Here is a 17,342-nt window from a genome sequence, read left to right as displayed (position 1 = left end):
ACAAAACCATTGAAAAGATGTGTACTCATTATATAGAGAACTAAGCCCTGCTTTGTTTTTGCCACACATAAAATTACATCACATAAAATCCTTGTGGAATACCCATCCATCCATCCATTTTCTGTTCACCCTTGTCCCTAATGGGGTCGGGAGGGTTGCTGGTGCCCATCTCCAGCTACGTTCCGGGCGAGAGGCGGGGTACACCCTGGACAGGTCGCCAGTCTGTCGCAGGGCCCTTGTGGAATACATTTACTTTTAATTTTGTAATGTGAGAAAATTAAGTTCAAAGAATATGGAGTGAAGTTGCTCTTCCACTTATATATTTCTTATTTTCCACAGTTATTCTCCGTTCATGATTACCTGGAATGTGTTGGCAGACTGCAAGATCATGCTGATGTTGTAGAAGATGTAAAGAAAGACCTTTTGATGCAGGCGCCCCCAGTTCACAACATGGAAGGACTGCAGATCCAGCTAGAGGAATGTCAGGTCAGGCACTGAAAGTACCAACTTTTGATCCAACATTGATGTTATCAATTTTCATAGATTTTTTTATTTAGCAATCTAATGTTGTTTATAGGTTTGTTGACATAAACTGTATTTTTTCTAGTCTTTAGAAGCTGAGGTTTCTAGACTGGGCAGTGTCCTAAGAATGGATTTGGAGAAAGCTAAACATCTCCTAAACTCTGCTGACGACGACCAAATTCCCAAACAGATTCACCAAGATTTGGCCTCCACATATGTGCAGTTAGAGTCAGATTTTGCTGCTGTCTCCCAAATGTCTGCAGAAAGGCAAAGTTCTTTGTTTCAAGTCATGGAAGCAGAGAAGGTATGTGTTAAGAAAGGAAACGATAAATAAAATTAGGCAACAGCTAAACAAGCATATAACTATTTTAACTCTATATTTCAGTTACAGTTGGAGTCAACATACCAGAAACATCTTGGCGATCTTCTTAACATAACAGACATGCTTCAAAATAACTCTGAGATGTGGGATGTGGACTTTACTGCATGTGATGTAGCCACCCTGAAGCATATAAGTCAGCTAAACATGGTATCTTTGTAATCTAGTAAAAAAGATGCATCAATACATTAGCCAAAACTGGAAAAAACAACCTAATCTGTTATTTTTTTTCCACTTCCAGGACACAAAGAGTCTTCTTTCAAAAGAAACCAGACTCAAAATGGAAGATGTTACATTTGATATCCAATGCTTCATTTCTGAGAATGCTCAGTTTCTTAGCCCAGCTCAGAGCAGTTACCTCCTTAAGTTCCTCACCGGCACACAGCGAGTGTTCAGGGAGCAGACAGACAAGCTTGCTACACAGAGGAGTGCCTTAAATACCCTGCTGGATGCTAAAGAGAAAGAAAAGCAGGAAGAGGTCTGCCTTAGGAAAGAGCAATTAGAAAAAGAGTACATCATTTAATAGACACAGAATGTAGTGATTTGTATCAAAGTTAAAACAATATATGGAATATATAGAGAAATATCTTTAAGCAAATAAATGACAAATTTTGATTTACAGAATAAGTACTTGTTAAACATCTTTCATCAATTATGGCAAAAGATAGGTATAATTTTTTTCAGTAGTAAAAACAGAGTGAAAATCTGAGTGAGAAAGTAATAAAATAAAGAATACAAATGATAATTTTCTGTTGTTATTATTTGTATAGTTGTCATTTGCAATGTGCATATAAAAGTCCGTATGTCAACTTTTATGCCTCAAGAAAAATCTCAGGAAAATCTTACAGTACAGTTCTGTAAAACTATTAAGGCAAGTCACTACATTCTGGCTTTTTTTGTTCTTCTGGTTTTTAATATGTGCATGCATCTGTGTATTTATTGCCCCTAATTGCTTGTAAAAACTTTTTGTTGTTTTATTTTTACACCAAGGATATGATTACTTCAGAAAAAATCCAGACGGCATCACCGTTGAAAAAAATAATCAAAAACACTTAAGAGCAGAGACAAAGAGATGCATAAAAGCTGAGTGCCCTTGTAAAAACATCAGCAAAACACAACTTTGACCTAAGACACAAGCTACAAGCAAAAAATAGTCATTTGAACTGGCTAATAACAAATGCTGTATGTCAAACATATACAACTTGCTAAAAGTTGCCGTCACCCTCACTACAGTTTCACAGTCCAGTTTACTTTTATTGGGCTTTTGAAAACCAAATACAAAATTTAAGCTAAAGCCGAGTATCATATAAAATTGTCTTTATTGTCAGTCTCAGACTTATTTAATGAATGATAAAATGAGCCGTTGCCCCTTCAAAAAAAATGAAAACATACCTCAACCCTACTCTAGTTGTTTCGTACATTGACATTTTTTGGTACTCAATGTAAACTTTAGTTTAAATTACAATTTGTTCTTTTCCATTAATTTGCTTTTGTTTGTTGATTTTCATTTTTGTATTGCTCTTACCTTTAACAGTGTTTATTTCTGAATTTGGAGCTGATTGATTTTTCTATAAAAGCCTGTATATTTTGATAATGATTGCATGCATTGGTGTTCACCACTGCCTCTGACTAACATCTGTGCTGCTTATATTCCACAGGTCTCAAGACCCCAGTGGACTAAATGCATCATTGGAAATTTTTTTACACACACCAAACCTTTGACACCCACACACATGCACACACACACATAAAAAATGTCTTCTTGACCTTAGTGGCATCACAAAAGACCAAATGGAAAATCTGAAACAGCATGTTTACAGCATACTGGATTTAGGTTACTCGTTGCATGTTAAGCCTGAGTGTTTCAAAAGGTTTCTTCTTCTTGTTCAAGTTTGTTTGAAGATAATGTTTTATATAAAATTTACCTCTGAAGGTTTTAAGTGATAATATCACCTTTCATGTTTTCCTTTTTCTATTTTGTTAGACTTTACTGGAGAAGCACAAGGAGTTTACTGAAAAGCTAGAGGAAGTGTGTGATAATCTCACTCTGACTGAAAACCGACTGATCGGTCATCAGCAGCAGGCTGATAATGCAGAGAGCGTCACTGATCTTCAACAGTACCAACATGAGCATCAGGTTTGATGTTATTTCATTTGCTTCACATCAACAATGAAATAACTAAAATCACAGATCAGTCTGAAAGAAAGTTATTGTTATGATCAAGGCCATGCAGAAAGATGTGTTGACGAACGCCAGCACTTTAAATGAAGTGATCATCAGCACTAAGAAGTTTCTGGAGGAAAACCGTAGCAAACTGACACCTGATGAGATTGTGAAAATCGAGAAAAAGTTGGAGGAGGCCAAAAGCAAAGCTGAGCTTATGAACGAGCGAGCGGAGGAGTCCCGGAAGGATTTGGAAAAAGTTGTAACAACAGCCATAAAACAGGAAAGCGAAAAGGTTCAGGTTCCTACCACGTCTGCTGTTGAAATAAAAAAAAATCTCAATTTATAGCACAGGAAATCAACATTGCTAATGTGTGGTCTGTTTAAGCAGGCAGCAGCTGTTGAACGGCTTGAAGAGAGTAAAAGCAAAATTGAAGGTCTTCTGGACTGGATATCCAACATCGGGAATGAACACATGAGGAGTCTGGATCAGATGGACCATATAAGTAAAGCAAACGGAAACTTGCCAGAGGATACCTCGGCCAAAGGACTGATAGAAAATGATGATGCCAATGGAAATGCTTTGCAGACTTCTGAAAAGAATTTTGGCAGTGACTCCAAAGAGGAGAACGCTACATCCCTGGACCTTGATAAACAGTATGACCGGGTCAAGGTACAGCTTGTTTATTCTAAAAATGTTACTTTTGTAATACTTCCCAGTCTACTTCATGTTGTATACACACTTTAGACTTTTTAGATTGAATATTAAGCATATAGCCAGGCATTTACCTCACTTTTATAAAATGGAGAACTTTCAAGAAGTAATGAAATGCAGTCATAAATGAAATCACAGTGAGTCCTAAAATGGTTTTATTACAAACTGTTCGTACAAAGTGTCACATAAAAGGACAAAGCTTAGATAAAAACTAGAAAAGACTTGCAGTGTTTTGCAAATTTTATTGGGATTGTACATAATGTTTTACTGATAAATATAAAAATTGTGACGGCATTAATATTCAGCCCTGTTTATTTGAATACCCCAAAATAAAATCCAGTGCAACCAGTTGCCCTCGGAAGTTACCAACTTGGTGGAATGGGGAAAATGTTAAGATGGCAAAATGTATAAGAAGTGATGCTTAAAGTTTGTAACATGGAGTTAGATTTTTTTATTAATTGAGACTAACATTCAGAGAGAGATGGTGGAGGTAACATTATGCTATGAAAATGGTTTTCTTTAATAGGGACAGGAGAGTTGGCCAAAGTCAATGAAATGAGCGCTAGACCTAAAGGCTTCAAGATATTTGAGACTGGAACAAATGCTCGACTTCCAGCAACACAGCTATGCTAAACATACAGCCAGAGCTACAGTCATATAGATTAGGACAAATAATATTCTTGTCTTAAAGTGGCTCAGTCAAAGTCAACACAGATATGATTGAGAATTTATGACAAGACTTTAAAATTGCTGCTCACTGATGCTTTCCATTCAATCTGGTTAAGCTTGAGATATTTTGTGAATATGGATAGAAATTAAAGTCTTTAGATCTGGAAAACTGATTGTGTACTGTAATTGTACAGTACAAGAGACTTGCAGCTGTAATTGTAGCAAAAGAAAAATCTACAAATTGTTGATTTGAAGGTACTCCCTGCCTTTTAGGCATGAATGAATATGAATGCATGAATTATCACTGTGATAAAAGAGACTACTTCTGCTTTCCACAGGCTCACCATCAGGAAATTCTGTCCCAGCAACAGGATCTGATCATGGCCACACGGTCCGCTCAGGCCTTGCTTGACAAACAAGCCAATATGTTGTCTCCTGAGGAGAAGGAAAGACTGCAGAGAAACATCCAAGACCTGAAGGAGCGCTATGAGGCCTCACTGACTCAGGCTGAACAGCAGATGAAGCAGGTGCAATCAGTCCAGGAGGAGGTGAAGAAGTTCGAGGATGACTGTGAAGAGTTTGAAGACTGGTTGAAGCAGGCAGAAGGAGAGATTGAATCGCTGGGTGCTCCTGCAGGCTCCCTTAATATCCTGAGTGATAAATTTCAGAAACAGAAAATGTTCTCAGAGGATGTCATTTCGCACAAGGGAGACCTTCGCTTCATCACAATGTCAGGACAGAAGGTGTTGGATGTGGCTAAAACCTGCGGATTGGCTGATGTTACATCTAAGAACGCTTTGCTACACGTGGACACTTCAGGGACCTGCACTGCTGTCAAGGATAAACTGGATTCATCAGCCAGTCGGTACAAAACGCTGCATTCACAGGTATTTCATTTTCATGGTTGATCACAGATCTGCTGGTTGCAGTTGCATAAAACTGCCCCTGGGTGGGAGCAGTTCTCTTTAATACTTTATAATGGTCAATGACGATTTCTCATTTGATTATATGATCTAGTTTCATGTGACCTTTTGTAGTCAAATTTTGGATGTATTCACCTTATTTTAGTGCAACCTGCTTGGCAACAACCTCAGGGAAGTGGTTGACAAGCACAAAAAGTACGATGACTCAAGTGCGGGTCTTCTAAAGTGGCTCAACGACTCAGAAGAAGAGGCGAGAAAGCAGCAGTCAGAAGCCATTGCAGCTGACCCACAAATACTGCAGAAACAGCTGGAGGAGACCAAGGCAAGGATTTAACGATTTAAGTCTCTTCAAATTAAAGTTTTTTTTTCTGAAAGAGTTTTAGCCTTTTCATTCGTTAGAATGTTACACTCTTAATTTATGTGTTTTCTTTAAGTTTAGCCTAAGTTTACTTTATCCACAGCATCAAGTTGCCTAAATAATTTTCATCAAAACAAAATGCATTTGTAATATAAATCCAGTTCTGAGTAGACTTTTATTTAGTAATAATGTGCATCTAAAAGCCTTAACTGGGTTTTAAAGTCTCTGCAGAACAGCTCTGTCTTACCTTATACAGTGTTTCCACCGTCTAAAATACAACAAAGCTATTTCTGGCTGCGTGTGTTCACACACGTAAATAGTTTTCACTTGTAGCTTGGATACTCCTACAAAAAGGAAACAAGAACAGACTGACAAAACTATGTGTGTGAAAGCTTTTCACTGCAGTTGACTTTCTCTACAGGGAGATGGTGAATTATTGCATAGATATGCTGTGATAATAGGCTGCTGTAAGCCAAGGAATGAGTTTAGGACATGGAGATTGAAATATTAGTCATCTCAAAAATACTGGAAGCCTTAAAGTCTTCCTGTCAAAGCAGAAAGGTTATTTAATTTTTATGCCTAGATTGAGCTGTTATTTTTTTAATGCCAAGTGTATCCTTATTGAAACATACAGTATCTATCAGAGTTGCAGATATGTTTACAGAAAACATCTTTTATTTTGATAAATTAATACATTAACATAAAATAGATCTTAATCTATGGGATCAATTATGACAATGTTTTTCTAAATCTATATGATGGGTAAGATTGAGAAAAACCATTTTTATGGCTATTATTTGTTCTATAAGGCTTTAAAGGATTAAATATTTTCAATCAGTTGTTTTCTTTTCCCATTGCACAAGTAAAAATATAAATGTACCACAAGTGAGGTTGAGAAATTAGTTTTTTCTGATTTGTCCTCTACTAATCCCCAGGCTTTACAGGGTCAGATGATGGGGCACCAGACGGCTGTCGACATGTTACGTAAAACAGCCGAGTCATTAGTGACATCAGAAGGAAACCTCCTGAGCAACCCGGATGAGATACAGGAGACAGTTGGTAAACAAAGCCAGATTTGTATGCATGAAAACCCAATACTGGTTTTAAAATGCCAGCCTTTTAAACTAGATGGTGAAATTTTGGCATGTGTTCGAATACATCGGAAACCATTTATAAAATTTAAAGATTCTCATATTTCATGTGTTGCTTAGTACTGACAACATTTATTATTTGGCAAGTACATCACACATAAGATTATCAGCTAATCTAAAAAGTCTGACAGTTATTATTTTTAATTTAGTTATCTTTGTTTAATCTCACTTGTGTTTTTTTTATACAATGTTTTTCTGGGTAACACTTTTACCAACATCATTAACTTAATAATCTCATGGATCTCTAGTCAGTTCCTGATAAATAAAAACTTAAATTGATTAAACCTACTGAATGTTACTTTGAAAAATTCAACAAAGCACATTGCCCAGAATACACCTTCCTCACTTTGGAATATGGTGGTGGCAGCATAATGCTGTGCATATTATTTATCTCGTTCTTTTGTCTGTTGAAGCCAAGAGGGAGCAGTTTAATTTTCATGTTTCAGGCTGCATATATTACAACAAAAAAACATTACACTAGCACAGCTACAACAACAAATGATGCAGTACAAGCAAATCACCAACAAATTGGTGACAATAGCATTTTACATCAGCAAGATTAGTAACTGAGGGCTAAAGCCGAGAAAGAGAGGAATTTATGAGGTCAGTTTAAGGCTCTGTTGCCGCACAACAAACAAGCTGCTTTGTCTCCATCTTGCAGAAGACATTGTGGAGCGCTATGACAACCTTTCCAAGTCTGTGAGTGACCGAAACGAGAAACTTCAAATCACCCTGACCCGATCTATGAGTGTTCAGGATGGCTTGGATGAGATGATTGGGTGGATGGAGGGAGTGGAGGCAAGTGTGAAGGAGGAAGACAAAATACCTTTGGATTCTTCATCTCTCGGGGACATGCTCAGTAGAGAAGCAGTAAGTTTTTTACCACCTACTCATTGATAACTTTTCTTTCACATCATAGCTGTCTGCAGTCCCTTTAACTATGAAATAAACTTGTATTAGGCATTACAGCAGGACATAGCGAGCCGCCAGAGCAGCATCTCAGCCATGAAAGCCAAAGTCAAGAAGTTTGCGGAGACGGCCGATCCTTCCACTGCTGAGCTTCTGCAGTCAAAGATGGATGCTCTCTCCCAGCGCTTCTCTGATGCGTGTGACAGGCACAAGCACAAGGTTTCCCAACTGGAGCAGCTGAAAGAAAAGGTGGAAGAGTTTGAAAGAGTCACCGATAAGGTCCAGCAGTTTGTCATGAAGCGGTCACAAGAACTGCATGAAACAGATGGACCTGGAAAAACCTTTAGTGAACTGTCTCAGCAAATGCAGGTGTGCATAATGTTTATTTAATGTAATATTTTCAGTGTTTTTTTAACACTGAAAAACTTAAACTTTATGTTTGTATTTATCTGTAGAACACTAAGGCGGAGATGGCTGAATATGTTAGTGATATGGATAAGCTGCAGACTCTGTGCAGACAGTTGTGTGAAATAAGCCCAGATGGAAGCAAAGCTCAACTTCAGAGCAAGATTGAAAATGTCTCAAATATTTTTAGCACCTTCAAGAACACAGTGAATGAAAAGTAAGTGCAATAAAAGAACATTTTGCAGCTCATCAGTGCTCAGATCATGTTACTCTATGCTCTGACTGACTTTCCTTGACTATTGCAGGGAAGAAGAGCTATCATCCTGTCAGGACCAGCTGGGAGAGTTCAGGTCTGCGGTCTGCATGCTCACCAAATGGCTGGAAGAAACCAATGACAAAGTACCTGCCACTCAGCCAAGTAGCAGTGAGAAAAAACTGGGGAAAGACCTGCAGATAGTCACTGTAAGTCTGATATAAATTAATATCACATAGTAGAAACTATTTTATTCCTTCAGAACTTGCATTTATCTGAGTTCACCTAAAATATAGGCACACAAGTCACAGATTACAAGGTACATCACATCTGTTACACAATTTTTTTTTAACAGATATTAGCCTTGTCCTCCCTAACCTCCCTTCAGCCCCAGCTTACTTTCTCTGCCAGTTAATGACAGATGAACTGTGAGTGTTTACACAGAGTAGACCAAGGAGTAAAACGTTGTTATCTAGCTAAGAGGCTGTTTTCAGCACACTTCATCACAAAATGCATTATATAAAACAATGCTAGGAGAGTTCCAGCATATACATTTAGTATACCTTAAGTTATCATCGTTTGATTTTTAAATGTTTTGAATTATAAATTGTTTTTATTAGGAGCTGCTTGACGAATGGAAAACCAAAGACTCTGCAGTCAAAGACCTGAATAGTAAAGGGTCGGCGCTGTGCAGCCTGATCACTTCGCTCACATCCCCTGCCAAGACAAAGACCCCCAACAAGTCCGGTAAACATCTCCATCCATCTCATATATCTGAATTATTTAGAAGACGAGGAGGCATGGTGTTTGGGATGACTTGTGTTGTTTTGTAAGACTAACTGTGGAAGAACTTTTATCAACAAACCTGGCAGTCAGTGTTCTGCTTTTCATCTCTTGTCATTTGTCTTTGCATCAGCTCTAACTAATGGTGGTGGTCCAGCAGGCCATACCTACCTAACCCATAAAGGTAACCAAGAGCGGACGCTAATGTGGAGAAAACACTGTTTGTGGTGAACTGTGATATTTCTGTGTTGAAGTGCTGTGGCTTCGGTGTAAACATGGACTGTTACAGGATTCTCACCATATGCTAACTTTGAATAAAAATGTGTCTGTTTCATTGAAGTTGAACATTCTAATAAGGAATAGTTACTCTTCTGTTTTACTGAAAACATTGTTTTCCCCTACTTCTTAATGCTATTATAATGCTGTCCTTACATTTATTCAAGGTTATTTGCATTTCAGTCAATAGATTTAAACAGAAACCTGCTGAATAGAGGTTTTTAGTGCTTACAATTCCAAATTTTTCCAAATCTTTTGCTGTTCTGCTTTTCAAAATTGCAACACAAACATAATAAACTCATCTTAGCTCGTTTATTAGTCTGGAAGACTGGAAACAGTTCCACTCATCTGTATTAGTCTTGCTAGGCAATAAGGAATATAGTTGCATATAGACTGTCATAGAAAGAGGGGAGACTAAAATGTTTATTTGTGATATCTTCAGAACTGATGGGAATCCAGCAGAACATTTCGTTCGTCAGTGAGGGTTACACAAACCTTGGAGAAACACTGAAAAACCGTGTGGAGCAGCTAAGTAGTGCACTACAGGAGGTGAAAGAGGCCCAGAAGGGAACAGAGGAGATGATGACATGGCTGAAGGACATGAAAAAGACGACATCATCCTGGAACACTGCAGCATCTGAGAAGGATTCTGTGGAAACACAGCTTGAACAACAGAAGGTAAAGATGTTTTTCAGTTCACCAAACAAAGCATTCATGTAGTCTTTGCCTTTTTTTTTCCTTTGAAAAGAAGTGGTGTTCGTGGAAACATATGTAAATTACTTAACTCTCACAGAAATTTGAAGATGCCATGAAGCAGAAGCAAGAGCAGCTCCAGAAACTAAGAGAGAGGCTTCAGGGTCTGATCTCAGATAATCCAAGCTCTCCTGAAGCAGAAAAATGGAAGAAGATGCTAGCAGAAATAGGTATGTGCTTAAATAGTATTTATTTATGTCACTGACACTCTCACAGATATGTTAGACCTTATGTTACACTGTCAACTTGTTGTCTAAAAACTGCAGAGTGTGTTAACAGAATGGGATAGGAACTCAGTTTGTGCTCTATGCTACTCTAAATAAATAAAAGTAACACATTTCTGGTGCCAAGATGTGCAAAATAGGAGTTCAACAAAGTGGTAGAGGTCAGAAAGATGTGTTTGTGCTAACTAATATAGAGTGCCATTGTTTTTCTTGGCTTCTTTCGTAGATGCTGCATGGACGGAAATCAGTGGCTCGGTGGAAGAGAGGAAGCAGAACCTGGAAGAGTCCAACAAGAATCTAGAAATCTTCCAGACCACAGAGCTGCAGCTCAGCCAGTGGCTCTCAGAGAAGGAGCTGATGATGGGTGTTCTTGGACCTCTCTCTATTGACCCCAACATGCTTAAAATGCAGAAGCAACAAGTGCAGGTTTGCAAAAGCAAAAAAATAAAATAAAATAGAAAAATTGACTGTAGTAGGAAAGAGCATCTCAACAATTTAAAAAAAAAAATCTGTGTTCTCCAGATTCTGCAGAATGAGTTCAAGAGCCGTAAAGCTCAACATGACCGACTTGAAGAAGCAGCCTCTGCCATCCTCAGCTCAGCAGGCAACCAAGAGCCCTCAAGTGGGAAACTGGTGAGGGAAAAGCTTGCCTCCATCTCCCAAAAATGGCAGGGCCTCACTGGACAGCTGGACCAGCGAGACAGCCTCATCGACCAAGCGGTGGTGAAGACAGGACAGTTTCAGGAGCTGCTGAGGAGCCTCAGCAACATGACCACTCAGCTGGAGAATCAGCTAACCAATCATCACAGCAGCAGCACCCAGCCAGATGCCGTGAAGAAGCAGCTGGAAGACGTCCATAACATCTCGGCTCAGCTGAGGGAGGAGAGGAAGAAGCTGAAACAAGCCGAGGCCATTAATGTGGAGCTCTCAGCATTGGTGACTGAAGACTATCTTAAAGCTGACCTGGTTAGGCAACTGGAGAGTGTTAACAAGCCATTTAAACAGCTGGAGGACAAAGCAGGTTGGTGTTTCAACTTTATTGCAGAATGCTTTTTTTCTTTTTTTTTTTTTGTAGAGACGCACCAAAAAAATTGTCTAATGACTCGAATTGACAATTTTTATATAAACTGGCTCTTACCGTTAAGAGGCTAACTTAAATCTCAAAAACAATCTTTTTCTATCTAAAGAATGCATCATACCAAAGTGAAAATACAACACTAACCACATCAACACTCCGTATTGAAGGTGTTAGTGAGGGAGAAAACTCAAAGCAGCCTCATTTCAGTAAACACACCACATCAAAGCCCTAACAAAATCCATTCATGTGTAAGTTGTAACTGAGTGGAAAGAAATCAATGTAAGCTATTTTCCTATTCAGTGAGTTTTTCTGGCCAGATTAAATACAAAATATTTAAGAGAGCTATATCTTTTACAGAGAAAGTTCATTCATACTGCTAGAGAGAAAGTGAGTATTTAGCAGAAAACAGTTTTATCTTTTCCAACTTGTACTTCTTTTTGCCTAGGAACAAGCAGCTAACCATATAGTGTGTTCCAAGTTGCTCAAATGGAAATTAAGTAAATTTATCTTTGTTTTAAAATGTTAGTACAAAGTTTGTTTATGCAGCAACTACTCTCTCACACTCGGGACACTTGTGTCTAACACAAACATATTATGGATCCCTGCTCATGGTGGGATTGGTAGAAGTATTTTTTTTTATGAAACCCGTTACTTGTAGATCTAGAGATGTTGCAATTGGCTAAAATTGATATCAAGCAGTCAGAGCTTTTTTTTTTTTAAAAGTGGAGATTCTATAATCTGCCACCACACACTGATTGGTGCATCTCTGTGTTAAATGTTAAATCTCCTCAGACATAAACTGTAAATGCTTTAAAATATCAAAAAGGTGTTTTAGAATTCTGATGTTTTTTGTTTTGTAGCTAAACGGATTGAGCAGCTGAACTCAACCTTTGCAAGCTCTCAGCAGTTCCATCAAACCTCCAAAGACTTCCAATCTTGGTTGGCCGAGAAGCTCCAGGACCAATATAAGTCTCTGCCCATTTCTGCCAAAGTGGACATCCTGCAACAAGCTTTGGAGGAGCACACGAAGCACCAGAGGTCTCTCAGGGAACATGAAGAAGCATACAATGCAATCAGAGGAAAAGGGGAGATGTTGCTGCAGAGTACTGATGGGGCGGAAAAGCTGGCGCTACAAGGACAGCTGACTACTTTATCTTCCAACTGGGAGGAAGTGAAGAAGAGCTCCGCAGAGCAGGCTGACAAACTGAAAACCGCCCTTCTGAGATCTCAAAAGTTTCAGGAGAGTGCAGAGAAGCTGAGTTCCTGGATTCAGGACTGTGCAGCCAGTGAGGGTCGTATCACGCTCACTGTTGACCCCGCTGTCGTCGAGGGCTCCATTTCTCAGGTAAAAGCTCTCCAGAAGGATGTTGACAAGCACAGAGGATTGGTGGAGCAGCTCAACACAAGTGCTGAAAGCCTTTTGGAGGTTGCCAACACAGACACTGAAGCAATAACAGAGGAGAAAGGCAGTATTGGTTCAAGACTAGACAAACTGGTGGAAGGACTGCAGGTCAAAAGGGAACACTTGGAGAAAATCTCACACACTATTAAAGAATTCAATGATGCCTACAAGGAGGCACAAAGTCAACTTGAAGGAGCTAAGAAGCAGGTTGATTCATTTGAAGCAAAAGGAGTTCAGGCACATAGCAACAAAAGCCTTACAAACCTGAAAGCCCAACATAAGAGTTTAGAGACAGTTCAGAACCAAGTGGAGCACATGAAGACTTTGGCAAAGGACCTTGTAGTAGATGTCCCTGATGCTGAAGGAGTGACTGATCTCCTGCTCCAGACCGATAGCGTAGAAAAGGACTATAGCAATCTTAACACAAAACTGGAGGAAGCATGCCAAGAGCTAGAGCGTAAACTGCAGGGTATTGGACAGTTCCAAAACAGCATTCGTGAGATGTTTACCCGTTTCACTGAACTGGACGATGAGCTCGACAACATGTCTGCAGTGGATTTAGACCTGGCCACCCTTAAAGAGCAACAGCAGGGCATTCAACATTTCACAGTGAAGCTGCGGGAGCTGATGGCCAACACATCAAACGCAGGGGACAGTTGTAAGAAAATGCTTAATGAGTCTGAATCTTCGTCAGACCTGTTGGGCCTGAAGCGGGATCTCGACGCTTTGAGCAAACAGTGCAGCAAACTCATGGACCGATCCAAGGCGAGAGAAGTCCAGGTGCAAAGTACTCTTGCCAAGCTGGAGGAACTGTATGATAAAGTGCATCATGTGGAAGATAAACTGCTCAGAGCTGTGGCCAGGGAGGCTTCCCAGGAGGCGGTCAGCTTGGAGACAGATGTGATCAACCAACAGCTGGATTCTGTAAAGGTGCGTTCTTACAAACCAAATTAGATATTTTGCATTTTTGGATTTTTATTATAGTTTGTTGCCATTAGTTAAATGTTAAATTAGTTAAATTAGTTACTTTAATGTGCATTCATTCTGTTTTTAGTGCAATCTATGTATGTTGTGAATGTGTACTGTTTTGTTTTCAACTAGACCGCAATAATGTTTGTTGCACTCTTTTATATTTACAGGTTATGTTTTTATAGATATTTCAATCCAACTGCTTTAAATAGAAAACCAGTGTGTTAACATATGTGAAATTTTAAAAAAAACTTCCCTTTTCTGTACACAAAGTCTTTCTTAAAAACAGCATGACATCTTTAGATATTGGGATGTATTTTTTATATTATACTTTGGTTTTATTGACATGCACCATTTTCTTCAATGTTCCGGACCATTGCCGAATGCCTATTTCTGCACATCTCACCCAGTGGATCAATCACAATTTTCTTTGGTCTGTGTCCAGAGAAAATATACTTTTGTTATTTACATTGATCATCCACCCTAAAATTGGTGTGAAGTCACCTTTGCAAGTTTTTAGTAGAATTTCAGAGCCCTTAGTCTCTAAAGTACTTTTTCTGCATATGTAGCAGTCCTCTGGGGACTACTGTTGTGTTCAGTCAGGGCAGCTGGCGCCCACAAAAGCACTGGGGTCTATGTGCAATGATAAGGGCAAATGGAACAGTCCGTCACAGCCAGGTGGTTCTCAGCAGGGTGTCACTTTACACAGTAATACAGCTGAGCCTGTGTCCTGACCTCTGAACAATTACATAGTTATTTTCTGACCAGTTATAATAACATATATTTGGATTCTGTATCAGTAACTGATGGATTGATATTTTCAAGGGTCTGAAATGGAATGTTAGTGATTTGTGGAAAAATCTTGGTGAATATCAAGTTTGATCACTAAATATGGAAATAGGTTCATGAGTGCTAGAATATTGCTGAGACAATCAACCAATCGAGACCATTTTGATTATATTGATAATAGTAGTTGTTATGTACAGTAGCTACTCTTAGATGCTTTTACTTTTGTGCATCTGGGGGTCAGGAGTTCATTCATTATCAAAATGTGCAGACTGATATGAAATATATTAAGTCCCCTAAATTCATCTCAATTCCCCCAGTCAATGGATTAACCTAAATATGTGGGTGAAAGTCTGAAAGCCTTCTTCATTTACAGTAATAAATTACATTACTCTAAAATAATGTAAACAGCAAGTGACTGTTCTATGATGTAGGTCAATCATTGTTTTTTTTTTTTTTTTTTTTTGTTTATACTAGGAGTGTTCTGGACTCGCTTCACACTATCCTCTATGTCACATGCCTGGATTAAAACATCACTGGGGTAGTGTGGGGGTGGAAGTGTCAGTCTCTAGAGTGGAGTTTTGGTTTTGTTGGCAGTCACAGAAAAAGTGATTGATTCAAAGTGTTGCTAAGCAGCAGTGGCGTTATGGTGCACACCCAGTCTTTGTCCTATCGCTCCACAGGGTTGAGAGGTCATACATGCCTCAACTGCTTATGGAAAGTCCTTGTTGTGGATAGTATTTAGTTTTAAGAGGACATCAGAAACAAACAGTGATTCAACTTTGTTTTCATCAATCAGACTGGAGCCTTTAGTTATAAAGAAATGAAATAAGTCTTGATTTGTGTTCATTTTATACTTTTGTTACCATTTCTGGTTAAGCTTTGAGAGAGACTCCATGTGTTTATTTGGCTTAATAACTTTTCAAAAGCATAGCAGACCTGGTTTATGTATGTTTTAATGTGCGTAAAGGTCAGTTGTACTGACTCAACACTTCTGCGTGTGGGTGTACATGTCTTTTTTAACTGCTCAGACATTACATCAGGACCTTCCGTAACTTTAAAAGAATTTCTACCCACTGAATCTTACTTTTATTACTCGAAGTCCCTGATGTTGATGATAAAAAGAAGAAAAAAAAGTGTCACTGAAACCATCTATCGTTATGCCCTGCTCTGTGGATCATGACACATTTTCCTTCAGGTGAAACCTGAAACCTCTGCAGGCTTGTTAGTATAAGAGCAGAGATGCATCATCCTTCCTGGAAGGTGATTACTTTGAGTTATCCACTCAGCAAAGATTTCTAATCTTTGTTTTCGGCACATACTTACATCTCTGTATGGCAAGAAGTCAGATTTTTTAAGCCTGATTCTGTGAGAGTGACTTATATACTCTTTGTGTTATCCCCCAGCTTATTTTAAATATACGTCTGTTTTATGTCTTGTCTGATATAATTCAAAGTGCTTCACTGGTAAATATATGGAAACAGGTAATAGATAAAAAAAATTATAATATTGAATATTTTGTCAAAGTTTAGTATGACATAAACAGTTAAAATTATATTTTAAAGTAAATGAGTATCAAATACGTGATGAAAATGGACTGTACATTTTAGTAATGCTTCCACAAATAGTAATGAAAAAGCAAAACAATTTTAAAATAAAATATGCAACATTTTTGTTTTATTTAGCCTTTTTCACCCCAGTTCTAGCAAACTATTGTGACATCATGTTGCAATGTTTGATTTACTGATAACGGTAACATTCCTTTTCACAGAGACGTAGCAACAAACATAATGTCTTTTGTTTTAAAAAAAGAAAAGAAAAAAAACACCGGTTAGTATCTCAAAGTCAAAAAGAAAGAGAAGATTACTTTCAGGATTCAGTTGTTCTTCTGCTTTTGTTTCATTTGCAACTTGGAAAACAATGAGATTTTCTAATTATTGCGGTGCTGACTACAAGTGGTAAAATAAGCCAGTAGCAATGTGTTTCTGAAGTGCTAGTGAAATACAATATAGAATCCTAAAAATCCACTATTTTTCAAATTCATTTTAGCAGAACCAGATTGGAATCATGTTTTCAGTGTAGAGTCTGTGTTTAAATAACGTTAATATAAGTAGTTTTTTTTATGTAGTCAGAAGAAAGATCAAAGATATAAAAAGCTCTTTAAAACAAAACCATATATCGATATTTCAGCATTGTTTTTCGGGCTGCAAGAATCTGAGACTTTGAGTCATAAGAAGGCAACATTCTTAAAAGCACTTTTCCTCTACTTATGATTTATTTTAAATCCTATTTGACATTGTTCCATCACTGAATGCTTTGAGTGATTCGCTGAAGAACAATGATGTTGAAGAACTATCTAACAATTTTTTGTTACAAATTGGCATCTTGTCTTTAAGAATAAGAAATAAAACACATAATTTACAATTTAGTAAATGATGCTTAATTATTATAGTCTTAAAGTTAAGAAAACAGGAAATACAACCTAAAAACATGAGCTTTATAGTTATTTTTTCAACAGTCTAAATAAAATAGGAATCCAGGTTCCTGTTCTTAAACATCCTCATACTCCTCTCTTCCTCCTAACTTGACGGGGAATACCTCTATCTACACTGTTGTAGTGGAG

The 17,342-nt window shown here is 38.1% G+C and overlaps 1 protein-coding gene across 7 annotated transcripts in view; it reads left to right on the top strand.

Annotated features, from left to right (window-relative positions):
- Positions 1–17,342, top strand: part of dst (dystonin) — a 113,304-nt gene that overhangs the window by 65,184 nt on the left and 30,778 nt on the right. For 6 of the 7 annotated variants that reach the window (XM_028006944.1, XM_028006946.1, XM_028006948.1 and 3 more), the window contains 21 exons: positions 340–486; positions 608–826; positions 908–1,051; positions 1,143–1,379; positions 2,886–3,038; positions 3,127–3,360; positions 3,457–3,738; positions 4,788–5,336; positions 5,518–5,694; positions 6,666–6,789; positions 7,543–7,751; positions 7,842–8,159; positions 8,246–8,412; positions 8,501–8,657; positions 9,069–9,195; positions 9,365–9,415; positions 9,950–10,185; positions 10,301–10,430; positions 10,711–10,910; positions 11,007–11,505; positions 12,423–13,894. In XM_028006944.1, coding sequence (XP_027862745.1) covers positions 340–486; positions 608–826; positions 908–1,051; positions 1,143–1,379; positions 2,886–3,038; positions 3,127–3,360; positions 3,457–3,738; positions 4,788–5,336; positions 5,518–5,694; positions 6,666–6,789; positions 7,543–7,751; positions 7,842–8,159; positions 8,246–8,412; positions 8,501–8,657; positions 9,069–9,195; positions 9,365–9,415; positions 9,950–10,185; positions 10,301–10,430; positions 10,711–10,910; positions 11,007–11,505; positions 12,423–13,894 — 5,832 coding nt within the window. The remainder of the gene's footprint in view (positions 1–339; positions 487–607; positions 827–907; positions 1,052–1,142; positions 1,380–2,885; positions 3,039–3,126; positions 3,361–3,456; positions 3,739–4,787; positions 5,337–5,517; positions 5,695–6,665; positions 6,790–7,542; positions 7,752–7,841; positions 8,160–8,245; positions 8,413–8,500; positions 8,658–9,068; positions 9,196–9,364; positions 9,416–9,949; positions 10,186–10,300; positions 10,431–10,710; positions 10,911–11,006; positions 11,506–12,422; positions 13,895–17,342) is intronic. The other variant, XM_028006950.1, reaches the window with a different exon arrangement.

This window comes from Xiphophorus couchianus, chromosome 22, assembly GCF_001444195.1.
Source record: "Xiphophorus couchianus chromosome 22, X_couchianus-1.0, whole genome shotgun sequence".
NCBI classification, from domain to species: domain Eukaryota; kingdom Metazoa; phylum Chordata; class Actinopteri; order Cyprinodontiformes; family Poeciliidae; genus Xiphophorus; species Xiphophorus couchianus.
Note: the sequence above shows the minus strand (reverse complement) of the source record. Positions and strands in the feature narration are given on the sequence as shown.